The sequence below is a fragment of the Petromyzon marinus genome, chromosome 1 (genome assembly GCF_048934315.1).
Source record: "Petromyzon marinus isolate PM22_M1 ecotype Great Lakes invasive population chromosome 1, UKy_Petmar_22M1.pri1.0, whole genome shotgun sequence".
Taxonomy (NCBI): domain Eukaryota; kingdom Metazoa; phylum Chordata; class Hyperoartia; order Petromyzontiformes; family Petromyzontidae; genus Petromyzon; species Petromyzon marinus.
Genome location: NC_133667.1, coordinates 23,117,413 through 23,140,780, shown reverse-complemented (window position 1 = coordinate 23,140,780; position 23,368 = coordinate 23,117,413). Strand labels below are relative to the sequence as shown.

Below are 23,368 nucleotides of genomic sequence, written 5' to 3'. Positions count from 1 at the left end.
TGCCGGTGCTATTTTATTTATTTGCGAGCAGCAGGTGTTTCCTCGGCACGTGTTGTTGTAAGTGCTATGGCCACTTCATTTGGACTGCATCCAGCTTCGCTCCTCGTGAGCTTCTGAGCCCGATTCGATCGTTGTGCGACTTGACGCACATCCACGCAGTTGCAAATCACTGCAGCTCGGCTCTAGCCTCTCTCTACTCTCTCACCGTGAGCTGCACTCAGGGCTCGGAGACTGGGCTGAAGTATGGCGATTTTTTTTTAAATATTCGCTGCATCTGGGATTCAGTGGGCTTTATCGAGTGTTGGTACGTATGTATGCATGTTGAACTACTGTACGTAGCCAACCGTGCTAATCGGAGGTGCGGATGGGCACAGGTGTGGATTGTGAAATCGGAGTGCTGTTTGCTCTTAACCTCAAAGTGTTCGCCTGCCTGACTCAATCATGCGCTGACCTGGGGAATCAAGACGTGTGATCTCGTCTGGGAGTATTAGCACATCCCGGAATGTAAATATGAACTTTCCCTCCACCAGCGACCACCGCCACCACCCTCCGCTCTGCCACAACTGACGCCACCCCTCCTCTCGTCTCGCCCCTGCCATCTTCAAGCTTGGCTTGCTGTCCCCATTCATGCGTCACCATTCCCACACAGCACCGCTTGAGAAATACAATTGAAGACACTGCTGTGTTTGCACTGGGAACCTCTTTTTTTTCCTCTGCTGATGGAATCCATTTGCACAAAAAACTTGTTTTTTTGAATGTTGAACAATCAACAACTCCAAGATAAAACCAAATTGTCTCACTGCTTAAATTAGCAGGGGGAATTTGGAGAATCATCTCAGCCAATCGCCCTAACCGCCAGTACGTGACATTCCACTTTCTTGTTGTTTAGGTCAGTCTATGTCAGTGACTCTTGACTCCCCACATAACGGTGCTTATTTTATCACCCCAGGAAGTAGGATAGTCTGAGATGTTCACAACATGGATTTTAGCTTCTGATTATGAGTTAAGCAGAATAATCTCAGAACTGCTCAGTCCGATTGGATGGCATCAGACGTGGCTTGACGACTATCTTATTATGTCTGGGAAACGAATCTAACAAAAAAAAAGTCATCGCAGTTGATGCTGGGCTTTATATGTGGCTTGAGCCGTACAATTCTTTAATCGCAAGCAAATTAGCGAGTGATCTATTTTCCTTTTAGGTCATGTGGACCTGCGCGTGTCTGTTTGTTCAGGCGAGTAGTCTCTCTCACATTTTAAGGATCAGCAGAATGATTGTGGTATTTAATCGTTTTGAAATCACAGCTGTGTTTGTGGTACGATAAACCACTGCCATTAATACGAATTTACTAATTGGTTCCACGTTTAAAATAAGTTACTGCCTGCTTGTGCTTTGTTATAAAAAAGAATCTCCCCACAAATACATAGCCTGTAAATAGTTATTATATTTATAATATACATTATTACTGCATCATATATAATTAATACGTACCATTATTTTTAGGTGAATGTAAAATAGAGCATTAATATTGGTATATAATCAAATATATAATTAATTGATGCATGTATGGGTTATATAGAAATATATAAATATGTATTAATATATTTATAAAAATATATATTTATTATTTATCCCAGTTCTCCTTTGGAAAAAGTTTTCTCATTGAGCACTCATCTGGTTTTAAATAAGAGGTCACCGAATGACTCAAGACAATTTGACTGTATTTTATTTTGTTTGTCTTGCCCTGTGTGCAATCGCTATTTACCTACGGTGAAAGTAATCAATATATTTCTGAATTTGTGTTAGCATTGGGTGATGTCCATCTCCATTGGTGACCCTGATTCATTAGGGAGAGTTGTACATGTTTATGGCGGTAACCTGTTTAAATAAAGATTACCTTTAATATATATAATTGACTGTTTGGTAAACAATCTGACATTCGCCTCCAAACAATAACAACAATGTCTTAAAGTAAAACATGAGTCTGTTGGCAGGACAATTATACTGTTCATCTTCCTCCACAGAGCAGATCATTCTATTGAGGGCCCTGTGGGAGAAGTGGCAGATTGCAAGTTGCACACTCTGACCATTGCACCGCCATCGAGCCAGATCATTTGTATATTTGTTAAATGCAAGATAAATACTTAGCCCGATTTTTATGAACATATAAAGCATGGAGCGCAATACTTCACGATGACACATTTGTTCCGTAGTCCGTTTTATCTGCGAAATTCCTCAAACCAAGTGGCAGGGTAATTTTAACAGCATAGTAACAACGTAGATCAAAGACATCTCTTTACCCGCCGAGTGTAGTATTCCAAAACAAATGAATGTTTCTCTCATCTCCGTAAATGCACTCAAAGGTGCCTTTAACTCGGTGCTAAACAGATGGAGCGGCTGAGTAGATAACGCAGCTTTGTGTCGAACGGCAATCACAGCGAGACGTGATAATTACGTAATAATATTAATAATGCACATCCCTGCTAGATGAAATTCTTCCTACACTATGATGATTTCCAAATGGAAATTCAAACATGTTGTAGAAGCCGGTAACACAGACAAACTGCAGAAATGTAAAAATTTTCTTTATATTACATTTTTCCATTAAGAGTTTTACGATTGTAATTACACACTTTACATTGTTTTCACGTTCACCATTTTTCTTCAGATTCTGTTCTGATGACGTACGGGTACATGTACGTCATCGGAACAGAATCAGAAGTAAAAGGCCATGCGGTAGGGCACCAACTATCATAGAGTGTGGTCGTGTCGCTCCATTTCTCCGGGGTGAGTAAAATGTCTTTAAAGACAGCGGTGTTGTGCCTCTAAATAAAATTAACGCTAACCGTTTGCGCGTTCCGAGATCCACCGGTGAACGGGACACCCACCCTGCAACTTGCAGACATCTCGTAATGGGAAAGGGAAAAGATTACTATCTAGTGTCTCCTTGTGTTTTTGTACCTCCAGTATACATTTTACATTTGATGATTTTTTCTTCAGTTTTATTAGCTGTAATCTTGGACATTAGATATGTATTCTTTGGGTCTTTCGGTAAAGTCACGTAGATAGGTTCAAATTAATAAAAATAAATAAACAAAAAGCTACGACGTTTCGATCACAACACAAGCGATCGTCATCAGGAGGAAAAAAGAGGGGTGGAGCTGCTGAAGGCAGGCTGTTTTTAAAGGTTTAAAGTGGGTGTAGCCCAAGGGTCATAAACGAAGTGGGCGGGGCTAGTGATGTTAATGTGAGAGATTAGCATGTTAATGTGAGATCAAAGAGCTGCTGCCACGTCGAGGTCTGCGCACGGAGGTGGCTATGTTGGTGTGAGACATTTAACCTCTTAATGTAATATCGGAGAGCCGAAGCCACGGGGAAAATAAAAACTAACATCGGAAGGTGGCAGGATGGGAACATCACAGCCAGTTATGACTTAAACTGGTTGATGACGTCATTCCAATGATTTCTGAGTTTATACCCATCTTCTCGGTTTAAATTGTGTCTGTGTCTGTATATGTGGATGGCTTCATCAACGAATCTTTGTTGATAGCCAGTGGGCTTACAAAGTACCTTCGTCTTAGAGAAACCTATTTCGTGTGAGCCAACCGCATTAAAACAGTGATCAGCCACGGCCGAGGTATTGGTCCTACCATGTTTCAAATCTGCTTTATGCTCACGAACACGGTCCGAGACATTTCGCTTAGTTTCTCCAATGTAACTGCTGCCGCAGACACAGCTTAGTTTGTAGACGCCGGGGTATTGCATGTCAGGGATCACGAATTTTTTATGTACTGTGTTAAATCGAACCTGGATCTTGTGTTTGCGCATGATTTTGGAAATCTTTTTGGTGACCCCTGCTATGTATGACAAGGTGATGGTTTTGATTGGGTCCTCAGATGGTTCTTTCCCAACGGTTGGGGTGATAACTTTACGGATTGTGTAGTCTGAATATCCATTCATCTTGAGAGCTTGGTGCACGTGTTTTAGTTCACTAGCTCGGTGATGATGGTCGGAAATACATCTAGCTCTATGGTGTAGAGTTTTGATGAGGGAATTCTTCTGGGCTGGATGGTGGTGGGAGTCAGGTTTTAGGTAGGCATCCGTATGAGTTGCCTTCCTGTAGACAGTGTCCCCTTGAGCCATCTGGTCTATTTTTGATTAGAACATCCAAAAATGGTAACTTGCCATCCTTTTCCACCTCCATGGTGAATTTGATGGCTGGGTGTATGGAATTGATGTGGTTGAGGAATTGGTTCAGAGCTGGTCGGCCATGTGGCCAGATGACGAACATGTCATCCACGTACCTCTTCCACAAGAACGGACGTAGAATGGATGCCTGGATGGCATATGTCTCAAAATTTTCCATGAAAACATTGGCTACAACCGGAGATAAGGGAGAACCCATTGGGGTGCCTTCAACTTGTTTGTAAAATGTTCAATTCCAGGTGAAGTATGTATTGGTGAGGCAGTGTCTAACCAGGGCCGGTACATCAGCATGCAATCCTTGTTGGACTAACTCTTCAATGATTGCAATGGTATCGGGCACAGGAACTTTGGTGAACAAAGAAATTACATTGAAACTAACGAGCAAATCACCTGGAGGATAATGAGATGTCCTTAATTAAGGATACCAAGTGAGCTGAGTTAGGTACAGATGAGGTGGTCTTACCAGTGGATGGTTGCAAACCTTTAAAAACAGCCTGCCTTCAGCAGCTTTCCCCCTCTTATTTCCTCCTGAAGACGATCGCTTGTGTTGTGATCGAAACGTCGTAGTTTATTTGTTTATTTTATTTTTTATTAATTTGAACCTATCTACGTGACTTTACCGAAAGACCCAAAGAATATGAATTCCTGCAGTCACGAAAGCTTTAAGTCCAGATTAAATATATATGTTTGGTGAGGTTTTTTTTTATTTCAGGACCCGAGGGAATGTGGAATTCCCATCATTGGCTTAAGGCCGCTATTGAGAATCAGTGCCTTCACATTGCTCGCATGAGCAGGGAGACACTAACTTTCCTGAACATTGTTTCTATTTCACAAAAGAGCATTGTGGTCCCACTGGGCTCTGACCTGGTTACGCACAACACATACGTGTGTGCATAGACACATACGGACGCAGACTCAATTTTCCTGCACATTTAATCAACACCGCCGCAGATAAAAACGTGCAAATTATAAACTGACATGTTTCACAGTTTGCCGGTTGCCATCCCCTCTGGGAACGTTCACGGCCAGCCATCCGCAGTCCTGATTGGCGAGTTGTAGCGTAAGAGGGTGTGCGTGCTTCTGTGTGTGCGCGCTGCTTATGATGATGATGACGATGATGACAACGATGTGCTTGGTTTTTTTTCTATGATAATTTGTCATTGTCACCGCAGCCCCGGCAGAGCGTTTTGACTGCAGCCGGGAACGTCGGGCAGGCAAGCGGGGAGTTGCTGAGGACAATCGGAGAGGACGAAGCCGACCAAAGCTTCCAGGTACCGCCCTTCTCACCTGGTCTCCGGCACATTGCTCACCGGTCCGTCGGTTTGCCCACCCATCTGGTTTGTCCATCTGCCCGCTTGCCTACCTGTCCATCTGCTTGCCCACTCACTTGCCCCTTCCGCTGCTCACTCATCCAGTCTCGTATCCGCCTGCTTGTCCTCTCCACCGCTTGCTCACCTGTCCCTGCCCCGTGTTTATTCACTTGCTCGTCCACTCATCTGTCCACTTGCCCATCTCGTTTCTCGTCTGCTCGCCTACCCACTTGTCACCTCCCTGTCCACTCACCCGTCTGTTTACTAAGCTGCTTGCTGACCCACTCCTGCACTGGCTTGTTCGCTTGCCTATAAATGTGTTTATGTGTGGGCCATCTGTTCACTAATGTGCTCATTCATCCGATCACTCGTGCATTCACCTATGCACTCACCCGTCCACTGACCCTACGACTCACTATCTGCCTCTCTAACTGCCTGTAAACTGTCCCACTGGCTCTACCTGTCCTTAAATGTTTGGATTTTCCAGCATTTTGAGATACTGGTGTATATATATACACACAATAACTTCAAAAGCACCTTAACATGTTAAGCCATTACAAGGGCACTGAACAAACAACACAAACATTCGTCATTCCAATGAACGTCTGATATTGTGTCACTTTTGGCTGTTGAAAAGGTTAGCTTTTGAACGATAGCATATTTGTTTGCTTTATTAATGGGAATTTCGTGGAATCCTATACCCGGAGCTACATTCGGTGTTTGCTTCCTGCTGGCTTCTATCCTATTGCGGCCATCATCCCTTAAATCCCTCTCGGAATTGTGCTTGCCCAGAGCTTTCTATTTTTAATCCATTTCCAATTAGCCGGGAGTGGCTGCCTCTGTATCATTGTGCCAAGTCACCGTGATGCGTTGTGTTTTGTTAGGATCGTGTTTGCATAAAAAATGAATGCACAAACACACACACATCCTTAAATGCACTAAATTTTCACTGTTTTTTTTTCATATGTATTGTTTTGTTCATTCCATTGCTGATCCATTCTTCTACATTTATACACACTTTCCCTTGCTAAAGAGGTTCCTTGTGCTCGCAGCTGGATTGAATTGAGAACACGAGGGGCTGAATTGCTTAATTCAGTTCAACTGCTGCTGTCATGTCATGCAGTGGATGTTTATTTTGTTATTTAGTTTTAGCCCAATATTCTAGGGTCGACTCGGCTCCTCATTCCTGTTTGTTTTTGCTAAAATTAGTACCACTTTTGTTTGGTTGTTGTCCTATGGAGAGACGGTCCTCCTCCATAGTAATGTCGAGTTTCCACCACGAGTCTAGGTCTGCCACTGCTCGTTTGAGCATGACGATGATTTTACTGTTTGATGTTTAATTTGATTAATTTGGAATTTTAGGTTAAACATAGCATTCTTTGACTATCATGATCAATGATATTACAGTGCCTTTTGCATTTGCTTTACAGCAGTATATGAATGCTCTGACGATTCCCAGCAGAATGTGTAAGTCTGTTCAATGAAATGAATTGCTGAAGCTTTGAAAACCGGTTTAGTTTCATAACTTGGATTGTTGAACTGATGTAAAAAAAGAGATAATAAATACCAAGGAAATAAATATGAAAAGTCAACAAAGACACGATTACAATACATTTATTAAAATAGTGCCTATGGTCAGATGAGGTTATGAATCTCACAGAGGCTGCACTCGTCACCATTTGGGCCGTGTGTCAACTGGAAATTCCATATTCTTCTCTCTGATGACATCTTAAAGATATCTCGAGCTCCCACAACATGCTGCTCATTTTATGGACTGCATACAGAGAGATAATGGATTTGTTCGACAACAGGAGGCACTTTGTCTTTATAAAACGAGTGGAACGTTCAATGAACTTGAGTCGGGTGGCTCGACATTATTTTTTTCTTCTTCTTCCTACGAGTTGACCTGACCCACCCACTTGATGACCTGTTCGGCCCCAGGACATGCTGATGCAGCTCGCCAAAGCCGTGGCCAATGCAGCCGCTACCCTGGTACTCAAGGCGAAGAATGTGGCTCAGCGCGCGGAGGACCCGGCGCAGCAGAACCGCGTGATCGCCGCCGCCACCCAGTGTGCCCTCTCCACCTCGCAGCTCGTCGCCTGCACCAAGGTTACCCACTTACGTCATTGTCGTTGTTGTTTGTTTGTTGGTGAACGTTGCTCGAAAGGGGGGGGAGGGGGGTGGGGGGCGGGTCGAAGCACGTTGTCATCTTAACCACCACAAGGCGTGGTGGAGTGGTCAGCCACCCCTCGCGAGTCAGTGGTCTATTGTGATTCGGAGTCTTGATTCAGTTGTAACCAGAAAAACACATCGTGGAGGCATTCTGCACATTTGCACACGCAAAAGAAAAACCCGACGCGGTGGTAATTTGAGTATCTGTCATTTGTCACATTGTGGTGAACATAGCGTATTTATTCGTGACTGCGGTTGTCACAATCATCAGTTGCATGCAAAATATACGATTTGATAATAATTGCTTTTTGCATGCGTGATTGGAGGCGTGTCTCTGATTAAATTTTTTTCAAAGGTCACCAGCTCTAGTTATTTCTGTGCATACGTGTAATTTGTCGCTTTTGACCAAACTACCCAGAATGCACATGCTCTCATAAGGTCTTGGAAGCTAAGTAGGGTTTAGTCTCAACTGTGCTTGGATGGGCGACCACCATGCACGGCAGGTTGGTGTAGGCTTTGGGATTCGGTGGTGGGCAGCAGCAGCAGCGGTGCAGTGCCGCAAAATCCATCGTGGTGCTGGACTTCTGTTCTCCAACATATACTCTCTCTTCATAATACGCTCTCTACTTTCACCAACCCACACTGACTAGTATGGTAAAATATAGTGAGGTACAGGGGCTACGTGGCAATCAACAGAGGGCAGTACAGCAAAATCAATCGTTCTTCTGTTCTTCGTTGCTGCAACGCTTTCACCAACCCACGCTGACCAACCTGTGGGGAAGCGTTGGTCGAATAACCCCCTCCCCATGACCTACACGACGCCGGAAGGCAGCGTTGACAAAAGTGTTTGCCACGCGTGTCATCCGTCGCCCTCTGCAGGTGGTGGGTCCCACCATCCGCTCGCCGGCGTGCCAGGAGCAGCTGATGGAGGCGGGGAAGCTGGTTGCACGCGCCGTCGAGGGCTGCGTGCAGGCGTCGCAGGACGCCACCGAAGAGGAGGAGCTGCTGCGCCAGGTGGGCGAGGCCGCCACTGCCGTCACGCAGGCCCTCAACGACTTGCTGCGCCACGTGCGCCAGTACGCCGCCAGCCTCACGGGCCGTGCGGGCCCGGGCGGACGCGAGGAGGATGAGGAGGACGAAGAGGAGGAAGAAGAAGAAGACGAGGAAGAGGAGGAAGAAGAGGAGCTGCAGACGGAACCGTACGTCCAGGCCACTGACACCATCCTCACGGCCACGGAGAACATCTTCGGCTCCATGGGCGACGCTGGTACGTGAGGTTTCAGCAGTGCATTATAATTCTGCTTTTTTGCTGCCACTGTTTTTTTTAGATGTACACACTACAGCACGGTAAGGTGGATCCCTGCTATTCCTTATTCAGTCCACTGCCGGTAGAAGGACCTCCACTGGACGGAGCTGTACAGAGCCACTCTAGGGAATATTGTGGCCTGCTTCTCTACGCTGGACATACATCTTGGACCACACCACACCCAGCCTGCCAATCGACTGACTGTCGCGTGCCCATTTAGACTGCTGGGTTGGACAGAGGTTCAATGAACTTGGACTGTTGTCCCAACTGCTTCGTCGAGTGATCAAATTGAACTGGCGACTTCGGGATTGCGAGTCCAAGTATGCTGCTCGTTACGCAAAAGTCTCGCTTCACTGCCAAAGCGTTCTTAATTATATATTTCAGAATGGACCGAGCCTCAATTTGGATTCCAAGCATCCATGTAAAATGTGTGTAATAGTTTTCTTTAGGTTAAGATGTACAATACTCTTCTATTCAGTGATTCTCAGGTGCTCCCGACATGAAGTTGCCACCTCAAACAAAACATCGTAATTTTGATTGACCACAAGTTGAAATGTATTCATTTGTCATATAATACAGAAATCAATGCTATTTACGCCCCATAAGTTACTGTTTCTGGTCCTTTGGGCAGTTCAAAGCCAGCGGTGAAAATTCCACATTACCTCCCCACGATGACCACTGTTCATTACCCACAGTAAAGTCGAAGTTTGTCCGCTTATCTGAGTAATGGCGTAGCAATCGCTTATCTCTTTTGGTGGCCTTGAGCCAGAAAATAAAAAAAGCATTCCACTTTCCTATCACAACGGCCACTTTATGCCCAGCACAACCAATGTGGACTTCCTCAAAAAAGTGGTATTTAATTGGCCCCAAGAGCAAAGAAAATGGGCTGAGTTGGTAACCAAATGGAATATGAACCGATTGTGAGTTAGGTGATGTTATGCCAACCTGGGGAGTGATGGGGTAGCTGTTAGCGCTACGCTAGGAACCCGGCGACCCGAGTTCGATTCCCGCTCACGGCCAACACCAGTGACGATTATCTGAACCGGTCCTGGGTCTCTCCTAGGTCGACTCAGTCTCAAATGAGTACCTGGTACCATGTGTAAACATCGCCACTTAGGGAGATGAAGGCGGCCGGGTGTGGTGTTGGCCACCCATCCCTTCGTGTGCCGTGCCGGCCTTCATAGGTGTTCCCTAACAGCACTTGTCCCACCAGTCTGTTAAGACTATACGGGAGATCTGTATCTGTGTGTGTATTATGCGAACGCTGCAATCCCAAACACCAATGCGTGTCCCGACGGAGAGGCACGGCAAGCTCCTCGAGGCGACCGAGTGGCTCGGAGGTCGGAGAGCTGAGCTTTGACACCGCTGAGACCCCCGGTGTGAAATCCAGGCAGCATCCTTATTTGGTTAAACTGGGATTCTGGAGTGTAATGAGTGGATGATTGAAAACTGATTGTTTTGGAACTGCTTTTTTGTGTTTAGTTTGTTGTCCTTCCCCCCCACGCGCCTCCGATTAGCACGGTTGGCTAAGTACGATGTGAAAGAAGCTCAACTTATGTACATACTTGGTCTAATCTCATCCCTGGTTACCAATGACTGCATAAAAACACATTTCAAATTAATTTCTGAACTTTTGCTAAATTCCAAATCTGTTGATTATAAACATCTGTTTGATTGTCACGCGACGAGCATTACTCTCAGAGGTGATCGCAGAGTGCTGAGGATTACCGTGTTATTCAGACATTATTCGGGGATCATTGCATCGTTACATTTCTTTTGAGATTCTCAAATCCTATTGAAATGACCATTGGGCCCAAGGAGCCATCACTAAGTAGGTTATGCTAATCCATGAGTTTATTTAGTAATACTTTTTAATTATGGAAGAGTTTTCTGTTACTCAAAACTAATAATAGCTTTCTATTCCTTCTTGCAATTAAAAACATGTTAATTGGGAAACATTTTAATAATTGAATTCTCATTTTTTTCCCATGGTGTAAAGTGTAGTCTCCAACTGTTTTTATTCACTCGATCTCTCTCGCCTCTATTGATGTGCTTTGAATAAGGGGCATTTTTTTTTAACGTTGGCCGTCATATTTTTCATTTCAAAGCACTGTTACCGATGAACGTGTTGAGATTTTTAGGTGAATCACAGAGATCACTTGAAGGGATTTCAGAGGTAGCTCTGTGATATCCACTTCTGTGGGTTGTCCTCGAACACAAAGGATTGTTTGTATTTTGAAATTCTTTCACACCTTACGTAGCCAATTTTTGCTAATCAGGAGGTGCGGGGGAAGGACAACGAACGGAGTTTACGTATGTATGCATGTTGAACTCGCACTGCTCTGCGAAATATCCAAAATGTATTCTTCCTCTAGTGACACCGAAAGCACAACTGGGAAATAACGTTGTGGACGCTCCATTCGCAGGCGAGATGGTGCGACAGGCCCGCCTGCTGGCCCAGGCCACGTCGGACCTCGTCAATGCCATCAAGGCGGACGCTGAGGCCGAGCAGGACCAGGAGAACGTTCGTAACCTCCTGGCGGCGGCACGGGTGCTGGCGGACGCCACAGCGCGCATGGTCGAGGCTGCCAAGGTGCTGCCCCCCCCCCCTCGCCGAATTCACTTGGCAGGCATTTAGGGAGAGCACATGAGAGACCTGCGTTAGAGTAGTGGTTAGTGCGCTGCGCTACGAACCTGCTGAGCCAAGTTCGATTCCTGCTCATGACCGACACCAGTGACGATTATCTGAACTGGTCCTGGGCCTCCCCTAGGTCGACTCAGCCTCACACGCGTATCTGGTACCATGTGTAAACATCGCCACTTAGGGAGACAAAGGCGGCCGGGTGTGGTATTGGCCACCCACCCCTTTATGTGCCGTGCCGGCCTTCATACGTGCTCGCTAACAGCATTTGCCCCAACAGTCTGCTAGGGCTATACGGGGGATCTTTGTTTTTTTTGTATATATACACAGTATAATGAGCTAGCCCAAGCCCAGCCTCGATATAGGGTGAATCTTTTTTCTAAACTACCAGCGACAAAAGAACACATTTTGACGTTTAAGCTGATTCGTCTTCTTTACGAAATGTTGAGGTGTATAGTCGTAAGGGTCTTAAACAGAATGGATGGAGAAGGTGACTGGAGATGAGTTGATGATGATGATGATGATGCTGTTAATACAACGCTGACTAGCTATTAGTTGGGGACTGTGTTAAAGTAGTTTAATGGATGAGGTCGGCTCATTACGCATTTAGCAGCACCCGCATTGAAGCCATCTTTAATCCGCACCCCATGGTGATCTGCTGCTCTGCGTACACACGAACGTTGTGTGGCGATACAGCCAGCGCAGTTTCACCGAGGGCTAATGCCGGAGGATCTGGGCCGGGCTACCAGCGGCAGATGTTCGGCATCCATCCTTGAGTCTGAGACAGTTTGGCAAAAGACTTATAACAGCGTTGTCATTCCAAGGCGCTTTCGCTCTGTGATCAGTGCGCATTCATGATGGACTTGATTTATACAAGTGCGCAATAGCAAGACTCACTAAGTCTTTTCCAAGCTGCCTTAACGTTGTCTCCTCTGTCCCCTTGAGCACGTGGAAGCAGTGAACCCCCCCCCCCACCCAGTCCCCATGCTTGTCAGTGCAGTATCACTCTGATACAGTCCTGTGTTAGTGCCACTGTTAGAACGTCAAGCTCAGTGTTACTTATCTCCATCACGAATATTTTTTTTTACTTCGTGTGAGCATTCATTGATTTATTTCACTGGAGTTTAGCATTGTTTATTTTTACTTTTACTCCATGTTGTGCGTATTGCTTTTCTTTAATCAGTTTCAGCATCAATTCGCTTTTTATTTTGCTCGCCGGACTTTTTCAGCCAGCTGGACCAGGGCTCTCCCCCCGACTATTAGACCGGCGAGCCGAGGTTTTTCCATACATTTGCAGGTCAATGACGATCGCTTAAAACAATTCTAGGAATCCAAGAAGCGCAGCGGCCGTGAATTCTGTCGTGCCGTTGGTTTGCGCGTTTCCCTCGTGTGTATTTTTTTGTCGGTGGCAGGGAGCGGCAGCCAACCCGGAGAACGAGGAGCAGCAGCAGAAGCTGCGGGAGGCAGCCGAGGGCCTGCGCGTCGCCACCAACATCGCGGCACAAAACGCCATCAAGAAAAAACTCACCAACCGCCTCGAGGTGTGGTATGCACGTTGAACTTCTTTCACGCCGTACGTGGCCAACCATGCTCATTATTGGTGACCTCCCCGCTTCTCGCACCTGATCTTCGCTCTTGCTCTGGCACGCGCACGCATGCACGCGTGTATGCGCTTACGAGCAGTGACGGTTCTCTGAACCAGTCCTTGGCCTCCCCTAGGTCGACTCATCCTCAGATACCTGGTGCAGTGTGTAAACGTCTTTGTCTGCACCTAGCCTGGCACGAGAGCTCCTTGGTGACGTCACCCCCACTAAGTGGTGGACGGCGGTTCTTGTTGTGTGAAATGAGCTCGATTCCAAACATCCATGGTGATTGGAATCTGAACCACTTCTGGGCCTCCACTAGATCAGCTCAGGCTTAAATTTCCATCTGGTGAAGTGTGAAAACATCAGGAATTGATTTCTAAATTTAATCTTTGTTACCATTCATCAAATGGTAGTGGGGTCAATATTTAACTCCAGATAACGAGTAGCTGACGAGTACACATCAAACACCTCCCCATCACTTCCTGCCGTCAGATTGCGCGGCTGTTTCTTGGTCAACATTTGGCCTCTGAGGCCTACTCGTAGAGCATCTCACCACCTGGCTTTTTCAGCCTTCCTCTTGGCTGCTGACCTCTGGATAACACCCCAGTGCCTGTCTTGATGATGTAGGATACTACGATACCTTCATACCACATTCAGCTCTGGACTTTGAATGTGCTTTCTCTTTCCTTCTGTGCAATTCCTAGCATGGATCATATAAACTGATACCCAAAGGCAGGAAGCTTATTTTCTGGTTTCTTCACTGCAAGCACCTGTCTCATACTTTTAACACTAAAGCCAACCACTGTCCTCTTCAAAAAGGTGTATTAATTCCATAAAAAACCTGTCATGAAAACACAATACATCTACAGCCTCCTCATAGCAACGTTCTGTTTTGCTCATTTATGCCTATTTATCTCTCTTTCTCTTCTGTAAGTTGTCACATGATGGCTGACGATGAGGCTGGATGACCTCCACTCTTTCGTGCTACCTAATTCGCCAATTTAATTTTGGTGGTGGCTTCCGTGTAATCGAATGGAGCCTCTATGCATTGCTGCCTCAGCATTGTTCAGCTGGCTCTGCATTTTTGAATCACCCAACCACTTTTGTGGCTGACTAGGTCACATCAAAGGGTATTCTTGGCATCGCTACAGAAATGCCGTAACTCCATCCTGGCGATTAAGTTAAAGTGTCTCTTTGTCGGGTGGCATTTGTTTTTTTAGGTGGCTCTGCGCCAACGTTGGAATTTCTGTTCTCCGTGGTTATGGCCAGTCATTCCATGCCTGTATATTTGGAGTTTACATGGTCTCACCATGGTCGTGTGGATTTTTCTTCGGGTCCTCCTGTTTTTATTTCCACATTTAGAAACATGGATTAAGAGTATTTGGCTGTGATACATTTCCACGAGATGAGCAACTTTATTGAGCGATCATTTGTGGCCAATTCTAGATTTGAAGCTTTCGTGACTGCAAGGATTCATACGGTAAAGTCACATAGATAAAATAAAGCAATTAAATCGCGACGTTTCGGAGGCATTTGCGGCCAGTTCGCTTCTGAAAAAGAGTTACATAGATAGCTCAGTGGGCCTTACCTGGTAAAATAAAAATGGCTTTAGACTTCCCACAAGAAGTGCTCTTTATTTTTATCGACCCTTGAGGAATGATGGGCTGAGCCAACTGCCCACCAGGATTTAAGCATCTTTCTGATTGCGATTTGAGCACCCACACCAGAGCGCCGCCAATCCGGATTTTAACTCCGCTTCGCTGTTGCCATCATCGCGTAGATTGTAACGCAACTTCGCGTTTCCACCGTTCACGGCCATGCACGTCGTTTCGTTGCCCTGCCGTTCCAGCAAGCAGCGAAGCAGGCAGCCGCTGCCTCCACCCAGACCATCGCGGCGGCGCAGCACGCCGCCTCCTCCAACAAGAGCCCCAACTCACAGCAGCAGCTGGTGCAGAGCTGCAAGGTAAGCGAGCCCTCCCCCCCCATTCGGGAAGTTGTGACCCACCGTGGTCCAGAAAGCGCCTAGCCTGATGCACCTAAATATTAATAGGTACGTTTTTTTGCAATGAAACGGAACATTTAATATTTGTTATGCAGTATTCCCTCATTATTCACGAACTTGCTATCTGCGATTTTGGATATCCGCAAATCGCATCTGGAACTCTACAAGACTGCATCGAGAGAGAGAGAAAGTGACGAGAGACAAAGTGATGAGAGCGAAAGTAATAAGATAGAATGCGATGCAAGAAAGTGATGAGATAGTGATGAGATAGAGAGTGATGAGATAAAGAGATGAGATAGAGAGGGAGAATTTCTCAAAGCTTTAGAAGCATCTGAGACGTTGCGCCTTTGATATTTGGAGGCCAATATAATTATCTGTGCAATGTGATGTTCACGAGCATCTCCAAAATGTATCCCTCGCGAATAAAGAGGGAATACTGTAGATTAAAAAATCTGACTTGGTCCCAACACCCATAACGACTTCAGCAATTGCTTTGGCAATAGCCAAGCAATGGACTGTTGTTGTGCTTTGCCTCCTTATTGAACATATAAATGGTTTTCATCGCAGTTGTCAAGCAGATGCTCTAAAGTGTACAATGTAGAGCTGCTAGTAACAAAAGAACTAGAAAATGGTTAGTACGTGAGGGCTGCTTCCTTGCCGGTATTCTCTATGATTGTGACTCCTTGTGAGAGTATTGTCTGTGATAGTCACAGTAGCAGAAAGACAAGCGGGCAATAGATCGAAAACGAGAGAGTGGCTGCCCTGAATATGTGAGCAGCGAACCACTGGTCGAGCGGGCAGCTTTTATTCTGAGAAGGACTATGTTTTGCTGCTTCTCCGCTGTCGTTGTATGTGGTTGTGACTCCGCGTGGCCCGTCGTTTGCGACGTCTCCGTGGCAGGTGGTGGCGGACCACATCCCCCAGCTCGTGCAGAGCGTGCGAGAAAGCCAGTCGACCCCGGACAGCCAGCAGGCCCAGCAGAGCCTCATCACGTCCAGCCTCGGCTTCCTGCAGGTAACACGGCATATTCGGTCTGCGTGGACTTGATTGATTAATAATTATTGATGAGATAATGCTATGCATAAGAAAAGGTGATTTTGAAAAACAGAAGCACAACGGGAAGTCCCAGCGTGCTTTGCATCCCAAGGTGACAACACCATTCCTGCGTACATTCTTGCACACAGCCTGCAATGGAGAGGTACCATTTTTATTTTAGGCTGCAGCAGAAGAACAAGGCAAGTGTGTACCGTTTCCACCCTCCTTAGAGCTCATCGGTACATTATAGCCATCGTTGCCTACTGCTGCCGTTTGTGCTTTTTGAGGTACATGTTGATCAGTCCTCCCCCCAAAACCATGGGGACCATTGGGCAGAAGACTATGAGCAACAAAGACCACATTCAGGCACTTTCTGTTGCTAAAGCGATGGGTTTTTTCATTAGATGCAGGAGGAAGGGCTTGAATTTAGATCATATTGATTTTATGACCAATTCAGTGGGCATAGCCTCCCATTACTTATCTTTCTCCCAGCTTGTTTTTTTTTTACTACATATGGGTACTGGCATCTCATAAATGTAAATCCGGCTGGCTGAACTATACTGGGTGGTACTGTGGGGAGATCGCTTGACTTACAAATCTAGAGGTTTTGAGTTCAGATCCCAACTCAGCCTATCATCTCTGTTGGGGTTGATAAAATAGGTACCGCCTTTCTTTGGTGTCTAAATAAAAAAAATCTGCCGTTGAGAGTGCTTGTGATAACCGAACCCTTGATAATAAATACTTAGTCATTATTTGGCGTGAAATCAGAATACTGCCCTTGTACTCCCTCCAAATGACAGATGTACTATTCAAGTGGAATCTCAATGTCATATTATATCAGTGCTCTCCTCGGTTTAACACTAGGTGCTCGAGTTCTGCATAACTAGGCTGGCATCTGGATTTATGACTGAAACCCTTCATCTGGTTGGTAATGGAGACACCATCTTCACAAAAGAAGCTGATAAAAGTGAAATTTGTCTGCACGTAAAAATTGGGCTGTACGTGTGTCCTGCTGCAAACCAGATTAGAGGAGGGGGGAACACCCTCGAGGGTCTAACCGGAGTTGAGAAGGAGCAATGACTTCCGTTCGTGCGTCGCAGCACCTCGAGGGATGGCGACGGCAGTGGGTAGATCACGCGGTGTGCGTTATTACGGCGGCGGTGACTCACCGCTCGCCCGACCGCCTCGGCGTCTGTTGCGCTGCGCAGCCCGGCAACCATCTGGTGGCATCGGCCCGTGCCGCCGTTCCGTCGGTGGAGAACCAGGCGTCGTCAAACCAGCTGGGCACTTGCGCCAAGAACCTGGCAGCCTGCCTGTCCGAGCTCCGCGCCGCCGCGCACAAGGTGCGTATTGCCCCGGCAGAAGGCGAATTAGCAAACCGTCGCTTGATGCTGTGTTTAGAGCAGGGTTACTGGACATCTGTGAAAAAGAGTTTTATAGCTCACCAGATTCCTCCGGTGTAAATAAATATTCTGATTCTGTTTTCCAAAGTCCAGCCCTCACGACTCGCCACCACGCTACATCTTTCCGCGTTTACCGATTTACTCGACATCCGAATACAAACGTAACTCGTTCTGTGCTGATCGTGCCCGTTGATAGTTAAACACGTCCCACATGTCGCGCTAAGCAATTAACGCGATCTGTGTTAATAGAGCCAATTCAAATTAAGACTGAGATCTCAGTGTGTGTGTGCACCTGTTCCACGTGATGCAGATAGCCTTAATCTCTTAACATGTTACATGGGACGTGTTTAACAATCATCGGGTGCGTCTAGCGTGGAATGAGTTAACTTGTATTTTAATGGGGAGTAAATAGGTCATTCGGAAAGACGCAGCGTGGTGGGGGTTGTGAGGACTGGAGTTTTGGAAACCCTGGTTTAGAGCATGCAGCTTTCAGTCAAAACTTTTCAAGTTAAAAATAACAGTCGGGAAGTTGCCTCGGCTCTTCATTTCCTGAGTTTGATTCCCAGCCATGGCTAATATCAGTGGTGAATGACCTCTGTACCGGTCTCCCCTTCACCAGCCGACACCAGCATTGTGAATAATGGTAAAACTAGCCCCTTGACCGACATGGCATGGGGTGGTTGCGCATGTATGTATGTTGAACTTTTTTCGCACCATACGTAGTCAACCATGCTAATAGGAGGTGGCCAGCTTTCACTCCCTGCTGCGTTTACCTCTCTGGTGCTGATGTTTACACACTGCACTCGGCACTCATTTAAAGTCAACCTCTGCTTGATGGTTCTCCTATTGTCAACCACTAATGTTCGCCATGGCTGGAAATTCATCCCAGGTGGCCAGATTTCTTAGCTCAGTGCGTCAACCGCTACACCACGGCTCCGCCCCGAACCTGCACACACGTGGAACGGGTACACACAGTGTGCGCGCGGCATCCGCGCGGCGCACACTGTGTGAAACCCTCACGGCGTGGGACTATCTGAGCGCCGTCTCCGCGTGGCGCAGGCCCAGCAGGCGTGCAGCCCCACGGAGGGGCAAGACTCGGCGCTGGCGCTCGTGCGAGCGCTGGAGAATGAGCTGGAGGAGGCCAAGACCGAGGTGGCGCAGGGGCGCCTCAAACCGCTGCCTGGCGAGACGGTGAGGGTGCCGGCTGGGCCTCGGCATAAACCATTTGTAACTATTCTTTTTTTATCAGGGAAGGCCCACTGAGCTATATGTAGCTCTTTTTCAGGAGTGACCTGGCCACAAATGATCGCCCGACGAGAAGTGGCTTATCGTGTGGATGTATATAGCAGCAAAATACTCTTAAACATATGTTGATTCTAAACATGGAGGGAAAAACCGGAGGACCCAGAGAAAAATACAAGCGACCACGGGGAGAATATGAAAACTCCAAATATACAGGCGTCAGGGTTGTGATCGAACCCACGACCTCCTGTATCCCAGGCGAGATAGTTAACATCTTGCCACTGTGGCACCCCTCAGAGGCATGGAGGCGCACACCTACCAACTTGTGCTTGGAGGCAGGGCATGTTGAATGTTGTCACCTCATAATGAGCTGTGAGATGGGCAGGATCGTGGCAGTACAACAAGGGATTCTTGAATATATCTGCATGGAGATTTGAGCGTGACTGTCTTGTCTTCACGAGGCACTCCGATTGACTTCCACATACCAAATGCCTGTTAAATGAATTGGCCAAACATCGCAATGTAGGCCATTCCTGGGCCTGATAAATAATTGAAATAAGTTCAACTTTTTTGGGGAAGGTTTATCAAATCCTTCCAATGATTGCTAAGCCAGAATCCATCTTCTCGGTTGAAATTGTCTCTGTATTTGTATATGTGGATAGCCTCATGAACGAATCTCTCATGGCAGCCGGATGGCTTGCAAAGAACCTCTGTCTTGGAGAAGTCAATGTCATGTGAGCCTACTGAATTATAACAGTGATCTGCCACGGCTGAGGTGTTGGTCCTACCGTGTTTGAGGTCTGCTTTGTGTAATTGATTGATCACGCTTAAGGTGGCTTTCAGACCGCATCCATTATTTTTCGTCTCTCCCCTCCTCTTTTCCGAACATAGATGGACTCGTCCATCTGAATAACTGTCAAATCGCTCTCCGTGGTGCTAACGTTAAAAAAACGCCACTTTTTTCAAATTTTCTTGCTGTGGTTTTCACACCTGATGATGATTGCTTGTGTTGCAGTCGAAACGTCGTGAGAATTTTTATCGTTTTATATTTTTATTATTTTATTGTTTCCCTTCTACGTGACTTTACCGAAAGAACCAAGAATATGAATCCCTGCACTCACGAAAGCTTTAAATACACATTTTTTGGGGAAGTCAAACGACGTTTTCCTGTGGACATACATGCCCTTGCCATGGTTTTGTGGCGCATTTACCACTGACTCAAGGCCACCATTAGAGACGAGCACGACCCCATCGGCTGATTGATATTAATGGATGGCAGACAGCGTCTGAGTCTCTCTGGAGAGTCATGGTGCGTGCTGTGCCCTGCTGCCTCGGCCGTGTGTTTTAGCTGGAGTCCTGCTCTCTCGAGTTGGGTTCTGCCTCCAAGACCGTGGGCTCAGCCATCGCACAGCTCCTCACTGCCGCCTCGCAAGGAGACGAGAGCTTCACCGGTGGGAACTGGGCGACGATTCCCAAACAGACACGCGTTCGCTCACACACACACGCACACACGCACACACATAAATTAGTGCTACAGTGTAACCAGGGGGTGTGAGAGGCGCTTCCGAATATCGATGGGAGTATACGTGACAGCCCTCTGTGTGAATCCGGGGAGCAGGAAACCATGGCGCAGTCCGTCAGGGCGTGCCGGGGGGACTTGTTGCCCTGCACATGCTGGAAGAGGAGGCTGTCACATGGCTCTGTACCTACGTAGACTGATGTCCACTCACATCAAATATTGGGAAATTATTTATGTATTTACTTTCTTGCATATCTAGTGCTCTTAACTGTATGACAGTCACGCGTAAACGCATTCGCTAAATTTAAACTAAGTGTTCCCCCCTTGCAGCTCGCTGCTCCAAGACTCGGGGAGATTTTCATGAGCATCGTAATATCCAGCCGATTGGCCGCCACGCTTAAGAGTATTCCACAAGCTGTGTGTCGGGAAGTTGCGAATTGAAATATCAGTCGGTGGTTGATTTAACCCATCATTCCTTACAGGTTTATTTTGTATAAATTTGTGCGAAGTCAATTAATAAAATGAGTGGTCGTTGTTTTGGGAAGATGTGTCACCGGACTCTTAAAAGGAAACCACTGTTACATCCCCGAAACGTGGTTAAGTATTACCACTTATTGATTTTATGTAAGTGTTAGAGAGGTGGTGTGCATAGTTTTGACACTGGTTGGAATTTAAACTCAGACCTTTAAAGTTGGGAGTCTACTGCTCTGCCCACTGAGTTACATCCCAGCCATTCCATGGACCTTTCCATAATACAAACATAGACCATGATGTGCAGATACTCATTACTTGTAAGGGCATGTTGCTACCTAACACTCAATTGTGTGCATGCCAAATCAAAGCTAGTGACACCATAATTTACCACAGTTAGAGCCACAAGGTCGCTGCAGTGGGGATAGCAGTGGCCTTTCAAAGTTTAAAAGTATTACATATATTGTTGTTGTTTCAGTGAACTTATAAAACAGGGAACACATTTTTGTAAGTATTGTTTTTTACTGACACTGAGGAAAGAATGATCTTTGTGTTACAGCCTACTGATCTTCTTCAGGAATGATTGAGGCTGTTATGATAATATATGTTTTAATGGGTTGAGTTAGGTTAATGGCGCTTTAAACAGCAGCAAGTGTTCGAATAGGGTGGTAGCTACTGCCAGGTTTGGTGAATATTTATGTTAAAAGGCTTACATTTCTATTTTGTGATATATTTTAGAATTTAGATATTGTTAAAACTACTGGGAATAAGTCCCTCATTTAACCAGAGAATTAGTTAATTATAAAGAAATTTGAAAGCAAGATGAGGGTTATACTTAAGCATGAGGGTTCGGATGCCTACAATAGAATCAGAATATGTATTTATTTCTACTGGAGGAATCCGATCAGCTATAAAGCTCTTTTTCACAGATGTCCAATAGGACCTGCAGGAAAAGCTTAAGGGTGGCTTTTACTGTCATTACAGCCACGTTCAGGAGTCCAAGGTGCAGGGCTTAATTTCAGCCGGGTTGGCAATCAGGATATTAGTTCCATACTCAGCACACAACATCCAGTATACCTCTCATTATGATTGTCTCTATTTAGTCACGTGCCTACTGCAGTCGATCAGCGACACATAGAATGTTCAGTGAGACATTAATTCGTAACAATGTGCACAGCTTTCCTTAACACGAAGTATGCATTACATTGAACTTATTTCACACCGTACGTAGCCAACCTTGCTAATCGGAGGTTCGGAGAAAGGACAACAAACTAAACACAAAACGCAGTTCTCAATAAAAGAGTTTTCAATCTAGATTTAAAGTGTATAGCTCCAGTGGCTTCCTAATAAAAGTGCGTAAGTCCCATCCATCAGACCGGTGGCCTTCACAGTCGCGTAGTATTGCTTTCCATAATAGAGGTATTTGGGGTTAGAGCGCGTGAATATATAGAAACCCGCCACCACCCGACACAGCCAACTAGTAAGGGTTGTTACGTAAACAGAACGTGGCCAATTCGTCACTAGTACAGCACACCGGTGTGTTGGAGAGCCAAGCCACAACATTTACAATCTGAGTACGACGTTTTGCCAGTAATTACAACTAGCTTCATCAGGCGACAGCCAGATTTGTGAAGTCCACCTGTTTCGTTCCTTATATAGAGGCGTAGATGTGGTGACCACACTTCTGTGCTCTTGCGAAAAGTGTAGGGGGAGGGGGACAGGATTAATGATATTGGTCGCGAAAGCCTACGTGTTAAATAGCATCGTTTCCTCCAGGTTTGTGCAAGACGAATCAGATATCACTTGCAACTGGTAGGGAATCACTCGCTATGGTCGCCAGGTTCGTAGTGCAAACCGCTGCCCCACTACTCCCCAGAGGGGACTTTGAATCTGAGCATGGTTTGAGCAGAGGGCCTGGTCAGTAGGTGATTGTGCACACCTGGCAGTTGAGATGGCTGTGAAAGATGTGTATAGGATGTACCTCGGGTCAGATGCCTTGGGTGGTTTGTTTTTCTAGAAAAAATCATGGTACGCATGTAACTTAATCTTTTTATTGTTGCGTTGAATCGTGGTATTTAAAGTGCCTTTGCATGACACTGTATCACAGCTCCTATTGTGCATTTTCTGCAGTGGGAATGTTATTTTCTTGGCTAAAAGAGGTGTTGTTTAGTCTGTGTGTGTGTGTGTGCACGTGGGAACACTTGCCCGGTGCTTTGCAGGGTGCACTGTGATCCTGGCGACATCCTGGAGATTTGTTCCCTGGCCACACATTACAGAGACATGTGTCGTGTGAAACTGTTCTGGGCAACCCCTAGGTCAACTCAGTCTCAAATGAGTACCTTCTGTGGCATGTAGACATCAGCACTGGGAAGACAAATCAAACGGAGTACGGTGCTGGCTACACAGCGAACCCGTTCGTGTGTCACGCAGTTTTTAATAGGTGGCTTGTTAACTTGCCCTTACAGTCTAAACGAGGG

General features: G+C 46.1%; 1 protein-coding gene across 9 annotated transcripts in view; it reads left to right on the top strand.

The window, feature by feature from the left end:
* The window catches only part of LOC116937147 (talin-2-like), a 246,255-nt gene that overhangs the window by 156,128 nt on the left and 66,759 nt on the right, over positions 1 to 23,368 (top strand). For all 9 annotated transcript variants that reach the window (XM_076065751.1, XM_032944800.2, XM_032944373.2 and 6 more), the window contains 10 exons: positions 5,377 to 5,475; positions 7,456 to 7,623; positions 8,566 to 8,953; positions 11,419 to 11,585; positions 13,046 to 13,174; positions 15,069 to 15,182; positions 16,122 to 16,235; positions 17,465 to 17,599; positions 18,719 to 18,850; positions 20,250 to 20,352. In XM_076065751.1, the coding sequence (XP_075921866.1) occupies positions 5,377 to 5,475; positions 7,456 to 7,623; positions 8,566 to 8,953; positions 11,419 to 11,585; positions 13,046 to 13,174; positions 15,069 to 15,182; positions 16,122 to 16,235; positions 17,465 to 17,599; positions 18,719 to 18,850; positions 20,250 to 20,352 (1,549 nt within the window). The remainder of the gene's footprint in view (positions 1 to 5,376; positions 5,476 to 7,455; positions 7,624 to 8,565; positions 8,954 to 11,418; positions 11,586 to 13,045; positions 13,175 to 15,068; positions 15,183 to 16,121; positions 16,236 to 17,464; positions 17,600 to 18,718; positions 18,851 to 20,249; positions 20,353 to 23,368) is intronic.